Source organism: Leptodactylus fuscus, chromosome 2 (genome assembly GCF_031893055.1).
Source record: "Leptodactylus fuscus isolate aLepFus1 chromosome 2, aLepFus1.hap2, whole genome shotgun sequence".
Taxonomy (NCBI): domain Eukaryota; kingdom Metazoa; phylum Chordata; class Amphibia; order Anura; family Leptodactylidae; genus Leptodactylus; species Leptodactylus fuscus.
The window spans coordinates 239,752,674-239,769,576 of record NC_134266.1 but is presented as its reverse complement, the minus strand read 5'-3'; the positions used below and the strand labels follow the sequence as shown (position 1 = coordinate 239,769,576).

The 16,903-nt window shown below is 44.3% G+C and overlaps 1 protein-coding gene across 1 annotated transcript in view; it reads left to right on the top strand.

Moving 5' to 3' along the window:
* Window positions 1-1,121: 1,121 nt before the first annotated feature.
* FREM2 (FRAS1 related extracellular matrix 2) overlaps window positions 1,122-16,903 on the top strand; it is a 145,259-nt gene continuing 129,477 nt past the window's right edge. The window contains exons 1-2 of the mRNA XM_075265908.1: window positions 1,122-6,209; window positions 13,609-13,698. Coding sequence (XP_075122009.1) covers window positions 1,238-6,209; window positions 13,609-13,698 — 5,062 coding nt within the window. The 5' untranslated portion in view covers window positions 1,122-1,237. The remainder of the gene's footprint in view (window positions 6,210-13,608; window positions 13,699-16,903) is intronic.

The window sequence follows — 16,903 nt, the reverse complement described above, 5'->3', positions numbered from 1 at the left end:
GGAGGTGTCCATGCGGACTTCTTCCGGACGGAATACAAGCGCTAGTGTGAACCAACCCTAATACCCATTGAAATGCTGGTGGTTTCCCTATAGGGATGCATGAGACATGATGGCAGTAGTATAGCACCTCATTGTATTGGCTACAGTAGTTACATGGTGGTCACCTGTAAGCAAAAACCAGGTGAGCACCGAAGCATGTAAGCTGAATTAGATTTAGGGGATTTTTTTTGTTGTTATCAAATTTACAGCTGTTTTTACATTCTTTAAAGGTTAGATAACCCCTTTAAGAACTGCACTGTAGGGTCATGTCATGAGCTTCCCATAGACCTGTGTTTTAGGAGCCCTCCTTACATAATAACCAGAACCGAACGTTATGGGGCATTCCTACAATGTAATTGGGTGGACTTAAAGTAGATAGTTTTTTTTATACTTATGACCCATCCATAGAACAGGTAACGTCAGTATGTAATCTGTGGGACCCTGCACAGATCGGCTGTTCCTGCAACCTCTGAATGCCGAAAGTTTCTAGTGTGGGATGTTCTTATTCTATTATGGATGGGCTAGTGGATATTATTCAAGTCATAGACCATGTGGATAGGTCATCAGTAGGAAAAATCTATTTGGAGCTGGAAAATCCCATTAAAACTGCATGCACTATTGATGTGGTTATGGTTGCAGTAATTCATTTCACCTGTAAAAAGAAAACCAGCACCATAAGCTACATCTACACTGCATGCAGGCTTGTCCAGTGCACAGTGTGAATGCAGCCTAAGGAGAATGCTCAGCTACAAAGTCTACCAGGATTGTGGCATTTAGTAGACAAACAGCTGGCAAATGATTAAATAGCACAGGAATATCCGTCTATAGCTTATAAGTAGCCACAGGTTGACCTAGTGCAGTGCTGGAGAAGCACAAGTCCCAGCAGGTGCAGCCGACAGTACATGACCCCGCACAGCCCGCACAGCGCCGCTCTCCCCGGCAGGTCACCTGCTGCTGGTGACAACATGACTGACAGCTGCCCCCTCCCCACGTCCCAGCAGGCTGCTGCACCAATGGCCTCCTCCAGCCCCGCTGCCTCCTCCCACTCTTGCACTGGGACTCCCTCACAGGGAGAAGCCCGGTGTGCAGGCTCAGGGGAGGCAGTTCACACACACACAGTGCCTGCGATAAATGAGCCCGCAAGTCAAGTGAGAAGAGTCCAAGACGCTGCGACTTCCAGACACCTGCGACAGCCAGCATGCGCCGGGTGCTAGTGCTGGGGCTCTGGCTGCTGCTGACCGGAGACACATGGGCACAGAGGGGGGTGCTGGAAGGAGCCCCCTTGACTTATGGACCTTTAGAAGAGGAGATCCTGGTGGCCAACAATGGGATCAGGGTGCCCTTCGGGAGATCCGTTTACCTGGACCCTGTGCTAGACCTGGTGCTACAAGTCCAACCTGGAGACAAGTGTCACATTAGCGTCCTCAGCAATGACCCTCTGTCCCAGGGACCCGGGCAGATGTCTCCTAACAGGTTCCCCTGCGAGTTTGGAGCCCGGGAGGTGAAGTACTCTCACCTGGGTGCCCGCAGCCCTTCCAAGGACAGAGTCAAGCTGCAGCTCCGGTATGACACCCAGACCAGCACTGTCATCATCCCCTTCATGATAGAGGTGGAGGTGCTCTTCACCCAGCTGGAGGTGGTGACCAGGAACATGCCACTGACTGTGGACAGGCTGCTGGGCACCAGTAACCCCATAGATAAGAAGATCCTGGAGTTTACTTATGACAGGACATTTGAAGTGTGCAGGATCACCCCACTGCTGGACCTTGGAGGATTACCCAGGTATGGAAGGGTGCTGCACAGTGCTGGGCATATGGTGGATTGTGGGGAGTTTTTGCAACAAGGGGTCCGCTACCAACACACTGCCTCCACACAGTCACCCAACAAAGACTATATCCCAATGCTAGTGATGCTGCATGATAAAGTTGGGAATTTACTCAAGCAGGAACATTTCCAAATTCTTGTTAGAATTAAGGAAGGTTTGGAGAACACCCAACCAAAGCCAAGCTTCATAGCAATGATGATGATGGAGGTGGATCAGTTTGTCATGACAGCCATCACTCCTGACATGTTGGCTGCAGAGGACTTGGAATCTGACCCTGGGGATCTTATATTTAATGTCACTTCTTTCTTTGGTCCAGGACAGGGGCAAATTGTCAGTACAGATGATCGCAACTTGCCCATTACCTCCTTCTATCAGAGGGATCTGCAGGAATTTAGGATTGCCTACAAACCCCCACCTGAGGACTCTGACACTGAGCGCATCTTTGAAGTGGTTCTGGAGGTGGTGGACACTGAAGGAGCAGTCTCTGAGCCTTTCTCATTCATGATTGTTGTTAAACCTATGAATACCCTTGCCCCTGTGGTGACACGTAACACTGGGCAGCTACTGTTTGAAGGACAATCTCGTCCGCTCTCGAGTGCCCAGAATTTACAGATCAGTGATGAGGACAATCTGAATGATGTTAGAGTGACTGTACTAGATGGACTAAGGCATGGACAGCTGTTCTTACTTGGTTCACCTGAGAGCAAATTCTTTACTGCTTCTGACCTGGACCAAGGCAGAGTCATTTATCAGCATGATGGTAGTGATACCTACAGCGATAACATCATCTTCCGTATGACAGATCGACAGCACCAAGTCGAGTTCCTCTTCCCAATAACAGTGGTGCCAACAGATGATGAACCTCCTATAGTCAATGCCAACACGGGGTTAATGATCTCGGAAAAAGAGGTGTCACCTGTGACCCCAGTTGTGTTGAGTTCAACAGATATCGACTCAGAAGACTCCACTATACGTTTTATTTTGGACTTACCTTACTCAACACTTGGCCAAATGGTATTGCGTCAATCTGAGATACCTCAAGACCCTTCTGAGTGGACGTTAATACCGGAATTAAATCTTTATGAGAAGGAAGTGAAGGAGTGGACTCAACAAGACATATTAGATGGTAAATTATATTACAAGCATATCGGGCCACATAGCACTGTCCCGGTCATGGACCAACTGGTCTTCAGAGTCCAAGATGACAACGATCCACCCAATCAATCGGGTGAACATGTGTTTGTAGTAAAAATTAATCCCATCGATGACTTGCCTCCAGAATTATATCCAGGCACCACTCTTAGGATGGTGGTACAGGAATATCATCTAACCCACTTTAGAAGGAAATTTCTACGATACACTGACTTGGATTCTGATGACCGCGACCTCAAATACACAATTGTTACCCCACCAACTGACACAGATGCAAACAACCCAGCACTGATGGGATTTATAGTCCTTACTGAAAACCCAGATCAGGTGGTTACAGAGTTTACCCAAGCCCAGATAAACCATCACAAAATTGCCTACAAACCACCTGACTTGGAGCTTGGAATTACTCCACGTGTAGTTCAGTTTCACTATACCGTAGAGGATATGTCCGGGAATACAGCTGCCGGGGATTTTACCATATTTCTGGAGCCCGTGGACAACAAGCCCCCGAGTATTACTAATACAGGATTTACTGTGTTTGAACGAGGAAGTCATGTTATCACACCAGCAGAACTCGATGCCACAGATGCAGATACCGGCAAAGACAAAATTACTTTCACGCTAACCCAGTCTCCAAGACATGGTCAAGTGCTGTATTCCAATCATGTGATGGACGTCGGTGAGGCATTTGTTCTGGATGACATCCGGAATGGAAGGATAAGCTACATGCACAGTGGTGAGGAGTCTACAAGTGATTCTTGTACCCTTGATGTTAGTGATGGAGTGCACGTGCTTACCATCATCATTAAAATTACTGTGCGATTGGTGGACGATGAAGTGCCTAGACTTATGCTACCTTCTGGAACCATAGGCTCCTATCTAGATGTGTTAGAAGGTAGCTCTGCTGAAATCACATCAAATGTTATTCAAGGTACTGATGCCGACACAGATGACCTCATGCTAACTTTCATTGTGGAAGACCCACCACTTCTTGGAGAAATTCTGGTCTATGGCATCCCTGCCGAAAGGTTTTCTCAAAGGGACATCATTGATGGTGCTGTTGTCTATTCGCACACTTCTGGAGAAATTGGATTACAGAAAAAAGAGGACTCCTTCAATTTAACATTATCTGACATGTCTGAAGAATGGACTGTTGGTGGTAATAGAGTTACTGGAGTCCGTGTTCAGGTGACCATACTTCCACTGGATAACCAGCCTCCTATTGTTTCAGTAGGTGACCAATTCACAGTTATCGAAGGGGACAAAAATGTGATCACTCCCACCCACTTAAAAGCACAAGACGGGGACACTCCAAATGATGACATCCTTTGCACTATTGTTGTACAACCTACTTCTGGATATCTTGAAAACATTTCACCAGCTCCAGGCTCTGAAAAATCTAGAGCGGGGACATCTATTAGTGCATTCACATTGAAAGATATTAGATTGGGACATATTTATTATGTCCAGAGCATCCATAAAGGTGTGGAACCTGTAGAAGATAGACTTACTTTCCACTGTTCCGATGGCATCAACTTTTCCCAAAAACATTTCTTCCCAGTTGTTATCATACCCGCCAATGATGAAAAGCCAGAGATATTTATGAGAGAGTTTGTGGTCATGGAAGGAATGAGCCTGGTCATTGATATTCCAATCCTGAATGGGGCAGATGCCGACATCCCAGCAGATGACCTTATCTTTTACATTACAAAGCCACCAAAACATGGACATATCGTGAATCAGCTAACTAATGGCACGGTTATAGTGAACAACTTCAGTCTGGATGACATCAAGGAAAGCTCCACCATTCTTTATGAACATGATGACTCGGAGACCAAAGAAGACAGCTTTGACATCAAACTTTCTGACGGGAAGCATTCTGTGGTCAAAACCGTTCTGATTATGATCATACCTGTGGACGATGAGACTCCCAGAATGACCATCAATGATGGACTGGAGATTGAAATTGAAGAAACTAAACTGATAACTAATAAAGTATTAAAAGCAACAGACTTGGACTCAGAAGACAAATTTTTGACCTATATATTACGTTATGGGCCTGGTCAAGGCCTCTTACAAAGAAGAAGACCAAATGGTGACCTCGAAAACATTACACTAGGTATGAACTTCACTCAGGATGAGGTGGACAGGGACTTAATACAGTACCATCACTTTGGCCAAGAGGGAATTCGTGATCTCTTCAAGTTTGACGTTACGGATGGCATAAATCCCCTCATTGACAGATATTTTTATGTGACTGTTGGCGGCATTGATATGGTGTTTCCAGATGTGATAAGCAAAGGGGTATCTCTAAAAGAAGGAGGGAAGGTAACGCTTACAACTGACTTGCTCAGCACCAGTGATCTCAACAGCCCCGATGAACATTTAGTTTTCACTATCACAAGGGCTCCTGTACGGGGGCATTTGGAGTGCACGGATCTACCAGGGGTTCCCATCACATCGTTCACCCAGTTGCAGCTAGCGGGTAACAAAGTCTATTACACGCATACATCTGATGATGAAATAAAGATGGACAGCTTTGAATTTGAGGTCACTGATGGATATAACCCAGTTTTCCGTACATTTAGAATATCTATCACTGATGTTGATAATAAGAAGCCAGTCCTGACCATCCATGATCTGTCAGTGAGAGAGAGCGAGAATAAGTTGATCACCCCCTTTGAACTTACAGTGGAGGACAGAGATACCAAAGACAGACGGCTTAAGTTCATCATCACGCAGGTGCCAGTTCATGGGAAGATCCTATACAACAATAGCAAACCCGTAACCTCCTTCACCAAGCAAGATCTCAATGATAACCTCATCAGTTATAAGCATGATGGTACTGAGTCCACTGAGGACAGCTTCTCCTTCACTGTGACCGATGGAACCCACACTGACTTTTATGTCTTTCCTGATACTGTCTATGAGACTCGACAGCCCCAGATGATGAGGATTAGGATTATAGCTGTGGATAATGGGGTTCCACAGATTGTAGTAAATAAAGGGGCCCCAACTCTGCGTATTCTGAGCTCTGGCCATTTGGGATTCTTGATCACCAATAAGGTCCTTAAAGCAGAAGACAGGGACAGCGCCCACGTCTCTCTTCGCATCCGAATTACTCAAGGCCCCAGTCATGGATTCCTTATCAACTTGGACAAGGGGAACCACAGCATCAACCAGTTCACCCAAGGTAACCATTATATTACAATGTGGTCATATGTAGCGGGAATAATGAGAACATTTTTAGTTCTTGTTTTACTTGTGAATAATTTGTGCTTATATGGTAATGTTACTTAAAGGGAACCTGTCATGTTATCTGTGCACACCTGAATCTTATAGAGCTGGAGGAGTTGAGTAGAATGACATATGATAACTCAGTATAACATGTATTTTATTCATTTAACTCTTTGCTCTATCTGTGCTTAGAATCCTAGTGGGCGGTCCTTATCAGTGATTGACAGCCTTCTCTGTATGATCATGCCCAGATACCTGTCAATCATTAAGTAGGACCGCCCACTGGTCTCCTATGCTTACAAAAAGCAGGGATTTCAATTAATAAAATACCAAATTTAACAAAAATGTATACAGTTTGCTCAATGCCTCTTACTCTGAAAGATACAAGGTTACACAGACAATGTGACGGGTTCCCCTTAAAACAGCAATATTACTAAATATTTGAAGATTGAATTAACTTTCTCCTTTGTTTTTTTATGTTATTATTAATTATTATTATTATTATTATTATTATATGGCTATTTAATCGGTTTGTTCACATATAACTATATTTCTTCAAAGTTTTTTAAAGGGGTCTCCAGAAGAAAAATATTGATGACCTATGCTATGCCTATGTCTTCTATATTTGATCTGTGAGGGTCTGACACCCACCACAACCATTAGCTGATATACAGAGAATGCAGCAGGAAGCAGATAGCACTGTTCTCTGTGTAGTGGCTGAACTGAGTTACTGCAGCTTAAAAGGGTCATCCCGTCATGGACACTTATTCCCTATTCACAGAACAGGCGACAAATCCATTTTTTTTCTCTATTTCAGGGTTAGCATATTTTAAGCTCTTTTGCCTTGAATCTCTCTGCAGTTGCTTTATTGCGGTCACATGTAGATGTAGATAAGCAGCTGTGTGCGGATTAAAAATCACTTAAAATAGCTAAAGATGTAAAGTGAAGGTCTGGGGCACTGAAAGACAGAACTGACCAATGCCAAATGGATCTAGTTCAAAGCACAGCCTGGCGGGCGGCATCCTGCTATGATACTGCCCCCTGGTACCAGCAGCAGGGTATTAATCACTATTACTAATCGGACCAGGCTTGTGTGTGCCAGACATCTAGCAATAAGTAAACTGTGAACTCACAATAAATCTCATCTTATTAAATACTTAACAAGATTGACAAAATGTTGTTTTAGCAGTGGGATGTAGCCGTGTTGCAATCTGCTTCTTGTCATTTATGTATCTTTGGCTTTTGATCTCCTGGTTTGAACAATCCCGTAACAAACAATTCTTAACTCCATTATTACTGGAGCGCTTCCAGATGGAGAGTATTTAGGAAGAGCCGCAGCTTGGGATATGAGTCTGAACCTGCTGGTGGTAGACGATCCTACTCCCCCGACTCAAGCCTGGACTGGTCTGTGTACCCTGCAGGCGTGTGTAAGAACCTGGAAACCAGTGCGAGGAAATAGTAACTACTGGGAAATCAGAGGAGTGATATAGTCCAGTGCCAGATATCAGCTGGTTAGTGAATGAAGAGGTTATAGTATGGCAGATATACTGCGAAATCTGAAGCCCCACCGGTGGCGGACTGGTCCACCAGAATACCAGATAATCCTTCGGTGGGCCCAGGCTCTAAAACTATAATGGTCCAGAAGAAGACACTGAAATTTGAAAGGTACGATGGTCTATTTCCTAGGAGTTGTTGGAGGATTGGCCCCAGAATCATTTTATCTGATGGGGTCAAGGAATCTAAGTGTGACCCTGAGCCCCACCCAACCTTGGTGGTCAATGGGTAAAACTGAGGTCTGACACTAGGTTTATGCGGACCACTAAAATAGCAGTTACACACAGAGCAATTGACTATAAGGGTGCCTTCACACGGTGTAGCGCGCCGCTCCTTTAGACACGTATACACGTGTCCGAGTGCGGCGCTTCAAAACAGAGCCCATTGATTTCAATGGGTGCCGATATACGCGCGCTACCCATTGAAATCAATCGGAGGCTTTTTTACCTATTGATTTCAATGGGTAGCGCGCGTATATCGGCACCCATTGAATTCAATGGGCTCTGTTTTAAAGCGCCGCGCTCGGACACGTGTATACGTGTCTAAAGGAGCGGCACGCTACGCCGTGTGAAGGCGCCCTAAAAGGGTCTGTCGTTTCTAAACTAAAACCGGTTGAGGAAAAAGTCCTCCATGCAGGAATTTTTCTTCCACCAATTTTTGTCTGACCCTACTAGGTATTCTCCATTGGAGACTCCGGCACACGTATACGTAGCCTTACTTTAAGGCTGAGTTCAGACGGAGTTTTCTGGTCTGGAATTTGACACAGAGGGCGCCTCAGATTCCGGACAAAAAAACGGTAGCCGTGACTGGATGTACTGGGTACACTGCATTTGTGTCACTCTGCTCTGGATTAGGCCCAAATGAATGGGCCTAGTTGGGAGGGAGTGTCTTCAGGCGGATATTCGCGGCTGAACTGGTTGCGGAATCTGCCTGAAGAAGAGGCATGTCGCTTCTTTTTAGCAGAAAAAAGAAGTGAGCAGCACCCATTGATTTCAATGGGAGACATTTTTTTGGTCAGGATTTTGACGCGGATTCTGCTTCAAAATCCTGACCAAAAAAACCCTGTCTGAACTCAGCCTAACTTTATGGGGCAGTTGGCCACTGTGGTGCTGACTTCAGCGTGTGTCCGCACTCTATGGTGATTGATAAAAAGATATACCGGTAGCTACAGGTAAAGAACGCTGAATACACTTATGTAACCAGGTATCGGAACGTCCAGAGGGCACTGCCCCCTAAATTTATAAGTCACTGGTGAATAAAAAGTTGTCATTGTTTTTCATCTCATTCATCCATTTTCTAAAGTGTCACTGGATTCTTTAGATGTCCATATATTATATTAAAAGTGTTTTTCTGGGCTGCAATATTGAAGAATAACAGACTGGTGGGGGCTCAAACCCCGGAACCCTGCAGAGACAGCAGCATCCAGATAAGCATAGTGGCTTCTTCACTGTATAACAAGCATAGCACTGTACACTGTGCCTACAAATTGCAGCTCAGCCCCATTCACTTGAGTGGGACTGAGCTGGAAACAGACCTAGTGCCGGGTCCCAGTTATCACACGCCTTACAAATCAGATATTGGTGATCTATCTATATTTAAATTCCAGAAAAAGCCCTTTAGGCTAAGGCCCTAAGTAGCAAATTGCTGCAAAAAACACATCGTTTTCCACATAAAGGGAGCCTTCACACGGAGTTTACGCTCCGCTCATTCTGAATGTAAACTCGTTCAGATTGAGCGGCGTTAAAACAGATCCCGTTGAATTCTATGGGTATCGGCATACGCGCGCTACCCATTGAAATCAATGGGAGGCATTTTTACCTATTGCTTTCAATGTGATACGCATCTGTATAGGACCTGTTCAATATTTTGCGTCCTGGACTGTTGGTCCGTACACAGACCGTGTCATTCACAGTCATGTGTATGGGCCCATAGAAATGAATGGGTCAGTGTGGAAAAAAGTGGTTAGCACCCTGACCATTCATATGGTCATCTACAAGGGGCTTAAGACTAACCCCTCGTTGACATCTGTGTTCGGTACTCCGTTCGGGGAGTCTGCATGAGGACCTCCCGAACGGAATACCGAACGCAAATGGAAGCAGTGTGCAGTAAAAGCACACGGACCCCATAGATTATAATGGGGTCCGTGTGCTTTCCGCGCGCTGCCCACACAAAACATGTGGATAGGATAGATTGTGAACTACTTTCCCTGCGGAGATCTGGCGGCAAGCACACGGACCCCATTATAGTCTATGGGATCGGTATGCTTTCACTGGCACACCACTTGCAGTTGCGTTCGGTATTCCATTCGGGGAGTCCTCATGTGGATTCCCCCGGACGGAATCCACATGAGGACCCCCCGAATGGAATACCAAACGCAACTGCAAGTGGTGTGCAGGCCTAAGCAAACTATCTCTGTATTGAAAGGTATTTATTCTCCACATGCTGTGGAGCTAAAATAACCCATTGATATTCCAGACTTATACAGTAGACTTTTACCATAACCCAAGGCTACTGTACTTAGTCATTGTGAAATAGTAACTAGGGTTGACATCATGAGATCTTATCTGCTTGACCCTTCCAGAATGTTCCTCGTTCAGTCTTTTCCCATAATTACTTTGACAACTTCCAGGGCTAAACTAATTATGGGAAATTGTGTTTTTGGGGGTTTTTTTTCAGGCAGTGCAGTTAAATCCACATCAAAGGCTGAGGCTTTACATTGCAGAAATGCAGCATTTTTCTGTTGCAGAATTTGTTGCGATTTTTTTTTTTTTTTTTTTTTTTTAGCCAAGGTCAGAAGCCGCTTGAAAAGGAATGGAAAATAAAAAAAAAATTTCTTGGACAACTCACTTCTGTTATATACACTTTGACTAAAAAAAAAAAGCTGCAAAATTTGCACCAAAAAAACGCTGTATTTCTGCAAAGCTAAAATGGGCTTTGGAAAAATCTCATTTTTTTTTAAAGCATCTGAGGTTGTTACAGGTGAGACACATTTTATTAAAGGGTTCTCCGGCCCAATTTTTTTATACCAATTACCTATCCATAGGTATGACACCCAGACCATGCTCAAATCATGTTTTAGCAGCCTTTGTATGACAGAAGTTTGTAACGGATGGGCAGTGTGTGCAGCACTGCTCTTATTCAAGTAATAGGAGCTTTGCAGCAGCCCCGTCCACTACATAAGGGTGCGTTCACACGGAGTAACGTGCCGAATGATGTGGCACGTATACGGCGTGTGAAACTTTGCACACCGTAAACGCTCCCATTGATTTCAATGGGAGGTAGGATCGTATACGCCGCATTATTTTGCGGCCGTGATTTTGCGGCGGCAAAATCACGGCCGCAAAATAACGCAGCGTATACGATCCAGGCTCCCATTGAAATCAATGGGAGCGTATACGGCGCTCAAAGTCTCACACGCCGTATACGTGCCACATCATGCGGCACGTTACTCCGTGTGAACTCCCCATTACGGTCCAAAAGCCAGGCAGCCGCGACTGAAAGCTGGTGCACTGCATCGGTATCCATCCGCGCACTCCGCTCCGGATTAGGCTCAATGAATGGGCCTAGTCCGGAGGAGGGAGTGTCTTCAGTCCGAATCACGAGGTGACTCGACCTGAAGAATGAGCACCTCACTTCTTTTCCTGAGCGGCTACCATTGATTTCAATGGGAGCCGTCTTTTTGGTCAGGATTTTGAGGTGGATACAGCCTCAGGCTGCTAGCACAGATGATCTGTCTAGGTCCAAGTGTCAGACATCCAAAATATAAAATGGTCTACAAATCATAGAAAATAATTAAAAAAAAACATAGAAAATTAAAAACTGTATAAATTTGGAATCCTCTGGATTCTACCAACCCATAGAATGTAGGTAACGTCATTTTGACTGCATCATAAAAACAAAACCGAAGTTTTTCTCCAATTCCACCTCATTCTGATTTTTTTTCAGCTTCCTAGTAGATCGTGTAGAATATTTTTTTAAAAAAAATTGAGGTTCCTGTGGTGGGAAGGGGTTAACATCCGTTAGTGCTTATATACCACCCCTTATGAAAGGAGTCGGTTTTGTTTTAAAGGACCCTATTATAACAGCCTTCCAGTGGTAGTGTGAACTGAGGCATAGGCTGGCCGTATACACTAGATTACTGTCAGTCGACATCTATTTCTTTCGCTTCCACCATACACATGCCGACTCGGCATAGACACAGTCGGCAACTCTTTCTATTCACCCCATGTTACTAGCCGAGTGATGGAAGTGTAGATGTGAGGCCTAGTCCCCTGGTCGGGACTGCCCTCTACTAACTAAAGTAGACCGCCCTGACATAATAAGGACTTGCCCATGGTGTCTCCGGGAACGAATCGCTGATCACAGAGGGTCTCAATATCATCAGGTTATTATAGATGGTAAATTCAGAAACAAGTTAATATTGTTTAAGACGCCAAATCTAATGGTCCAGTCATTAGGCAGACACAATTCCCTGAGTTATTGCCTTTTATGACACATGCCTTAGGCACGGATAGAGTCAAAAAGTCAAACTCTTGGAAATGAATGGGTTAAAAAGGGCAAACATGCTGATTGTTTGACTTCATTGTGCAGTATATGGGGCATGAAAGGGTCCATATCGGGAACATTGTCACCTTGTTTAACCTCTTTTCTGCATAGGGGAAAAGACAGTCTTGTACTTGTTATTACACTTGGTTATTATTCTATTTTATATATTTTTCATCTGATCTACATTGTTACTGGTGGAGGATAGACAGGGGTCTAGCTTGGAGGTATCAAATGTTGACTACTTCTAGTCCGGACCTATCAATCTTTGGGCCCGTGAACAGGGAGTAAATGCACACCCATTTTTGCATAATACACGTGTAAAAAATGTCATTGAAGTCAATGGGAGTCTGATTTTTACACGTGTATTCTTTATACGTGTATTATACAAAAATGAGCACGAATTTACTCCATGTGCACGGGCCCTTTATGTTAGGGGTGGTGTTGGGAGTTGACCATGGTCTAAACAGGTGCTCCTGGGTGCTACTAAGAGCTCATGTGCATACAGATTAAGCTGGGTTGCACATGACTATGTGCCAGCTGCCAGCCGTGAATGAACATCATAGTGAGCCCATGGGCGACACACAGATGTCATCCATGTGCCAGCCATCCTTCAACGACCATATTCATTCAATCAATAGGAGCCGCGTAAGCAAGGCCGCAAAATTGGACAGGAATAGGACCTGTTCCATATTTTGCGCCCTGGACTGTCAACCCGCACATGGGACCGTGTAATTTATGGTCATGTGCATGGGCCCACAGAATTGAATGGTCACAAATGGAATTGAATAACATGGTCGTCATCAGGGGGGTTTAGGCTAAGGCCTCACGTAACAAAAGACTGCTAAAAATTCTGCAGGAAAAAGGCAGCGAAAAAACATTTTTTTGTTGCATTTTTGCTGCGTTTTTAATTCCCTTATTAAATCTATAGGACAAACATTTGCAATTCTGCAAACCAATGTGATGCTTCTTCCTTGCGCCATGTTCATTTCATCATGGTAACCTAAAAAATCTGTGGCCTTCACTTCTCCCTATTGACGCTGAGATAAGCAGAGGTACACTGTACATTTTGAGGTACTTGAGGAAAAAAAAACACTGATAGCAATGGGAAGATTTTGCTTACCAGGTATTGTTGGTTTTTGAAGTTTTTACATATTTTTCACTGACTTTATTACTGCATTTTCTTGTGTGTTTTGTGTTCACTGCATTTGGTCTAAAAAACAAATTTGGCCTCACCACGTTTGTATGTTTTCTTCTAGCGGACATCGATGACATGAACATCTGCTACGTGTTACGAGATAAGGAAAATGCAACGAGTGATATTTTCCACTTTACTGTTGAAGACAGCGGTGAGTGCCGGCTTTACAGTCAATATTTTCAAGCTCTTGACTATAGTGGATAAGAAATCCTTGAAAAAAAAAAAATTCCATTGTTCGGCCGGGGCTCCCTGGGCCGGAAACGCTGTGGGAAAAATCATGGCGTTTTACAATTACTGAAAAGTGGATGGGACTCATGTGAATCCCATGCGTTTAAAACCGCAACACGGACACGCTGCTATTTCCAAAATGGCGCGGTTATGGAAATCGCAGGATATCAATCATATCTACGGAAATATCGGCAGCTTCCCTGTAGATATAATGGTAACAGAAAGTCCGTGGAAGAAAACTCTGTGAACATTCTGTTTAAAGCACTGCGGGAAGAACCGTGGGGATTTGGCCTTTAGTGGATTCGGTGACTTTGAGCTTATATGGCCTCCCGTGCTATAGTAATAAAAGTCAATTCACCGACTTTTCAGATGGGTAGGACACATTTGGTGCAATGGTTAGATTTTGACCATTGCGGTATTTCACCACATTGAAAAATGGTTTATTCAAATTGTTTTTCCGCTACACTTTTAGGCTGCGGCTCGCTACGTGGAACCCCCAGATATGACAGTAGTTCTTTCTATTCTTATACTGTGTTCTCATGCTGGATCTTGTAAATGTCTTATTATAATAGTGGTGGTAAACTAAGGGTAAATTATTACAGCAATGAGGTAATTGTGGATTTTGGGTAGACTTACCTTTTCATTACTGGATCATTAGCGTATGAAGATGACCCCAGGTACGTCTGCTCGGGCACAGTCTGTAGTCCTCTTCTGACCTCAGTATTAATAAGCTGTCATAGAGCCAGGAAAGGATTCAGATTATTATTCCCAGAGGCTGAATAGTCAGATGTTATCCAATTTGGACACAGATATGTGTGGACAAATTGAACAATTATCCTGTTTCAGATGACAGACCAGTCAGCGTGCTCCAGGTTAACCCTTACATGTACATCACCATAGCCTACATTCTGACCTGGTGGTTATGATGGATTGATTCATGTTTATCTGCTGGAGTAATTTTTTTGATCATGTTGCAGAATTTTTAGTTATGGGCTATCCTTCGGTAAAGCCATACAGTTTTGACTGGTGGGGACACTCGGGTCATCTGTTGGGTTCCCTTCCTATGCTGTATTACACACAACACTGATCCAGATCCAGATGACTTTTTGCCCTTTATAATGCCCGGGCACCATCACTGCAGCTCTGCACACATTGAAGCCAAAGAGAGCTTACACTAGGTTCACACTAGCGCCCGGAGTCCGTTGTGAGCTTTCTGTCTTCTGCATGCAGAAGACGGAAAGCTGTCAGACCGGGTCTGGCCGTGTGCGCCGGTGAGCGTTTTATGCTCTCTGCCGCGAAACCGTTTTTTTTTAAACCGGACACAGAGTACTGCATGTCTGACTCTATTCAAATGAATGGGTTTGAAAGAGTCCTGCAGGTTTTCGTCTCCTGCTCAGTTTTGTGCAGGAAACGGAAACCTGCAGAACGGAGACCGGGCGCAGATGTGAACGAGCCCTTAGCTGCAGTAGCAGGACTTGGCCACTATACATGAACTGGAATCAACTGCTTTCTGTTCTAAGAAGCGTAGAATATTGGTGTCAGAGGTTAGCCAGAACAGCTGATCTGTGTGGGTACAACTTGTTGTAACCCCACCTATCAAATATCCTATCCTAGGGATAGGCCATAAATTTAAAAAAAATTCTGGCCAGCCCCTTTAACAGGGAGATACATATTAAAAGTAAACTTGAAAAAAAAAAAAAAATCGAAGTACCATCTGTCCTTTATAGGTTCTCACCCTTTATGATCCACACCTGGCTGTGGCTTCAAAAACCTCAACAAGCCCTGAATGTGTGTAACAACCTGTTGGGGATGATTGATGATGGAGGGCGAGTGTGGGATGACATGGAATGTGCGGTGTGACTGCCTTCTGCGGAGAACAAAGGAACTTATAATGTGATGGCGATAGATGTCCGTGGGCTGTCTATTTTCCACAGACTCAAATACATTGAAAAACTCAGTACACCAAGACAGAATTCAAAAGATCACGTCGATGGGAGACTCTGCCACAGATTCCTGCATGGTTTCTGTATGAAATTGGCGGAAACCTGACAGACACCCTGTAGACCCCATTACAGTCTATGTGGTCTGTGGGTAACCACTTCTTTAGTGGATGGGCTCTCTGTCTTTGGGTCCACATGAGAGATGAGCGCTAGTATGAAGTGTAGTGTCAGCTGATGAACAGCTGGCAAACTGCCATGTATATGCTGCAATATCATGGGAGCTGGCCAAAGGTAGTCCATAGTCTCTCATAAGTAGATCGACCATACTGGATATTTTCGGCCACCTCTCAGCCAATCGTTGGCCAACTTGCGCAGTCTCAGTGTGGTTGTCCAGCCTGAAATTATGGCCTTATAAATGAGTCAATATAAGGCCTATCTCTGCTTCGTGCAGAACTATTGAATTGAGGAGTACTATAAGTAGTGGCTCCTAGGCCCCAATGTGATACCTCTTACAGACCCCCATCTATCATGTCCTATTTATAACAATAGTGACTTCATACTTGTCAGCTCTCCTGAAATAAGGGGTGACCTCCTGGAGTCCCAAAAGAGCCAGCAATTCCCCCAGGCCTGGCAGTTCTTTGTAATTCTATATGTGACGTGGACATGTTATGTAGGCATGGGCATGGCCAGAACATGGCCAGAACATTTGTGCCCCATTCCCCCATAAGCCATAGCCAAATACTGGTAAGAACACGTTAAAGGCCCCTTAAGGCTCCAGGGCAACTATGGTTCATGTCTTTAGTTTCAAATCTTTGAAGGATTGCCCCCTTTACATATCCTTGCCTTAGATCAAGCCTAGACCCTTCAATGAACTGATCACACCTCTGGTCTTGCCATCATAATACGCCAATATTTGGGGGGATAAACCTGCTCCATAACATAACAAGTCTACTCGTTTTAAACCTTGGATCTATCTGAGTCATTTTCTGGATTCTTGGATAGATTTCGGCAATTTTCAGTTGCACTTGTGAAGATGACCCTTCTGTCCTCTGGTGCTGGGAACACTTTGATGATTTACTTACCGAGTATATATTGTTATCGTCTGAGCTCTGGGCAAAGTAATGAATTTTACTCATCAAGAAGAAGCAAAAAGTCAGGAGACTCTTATGATAGGCTGCTGTGCTTGAG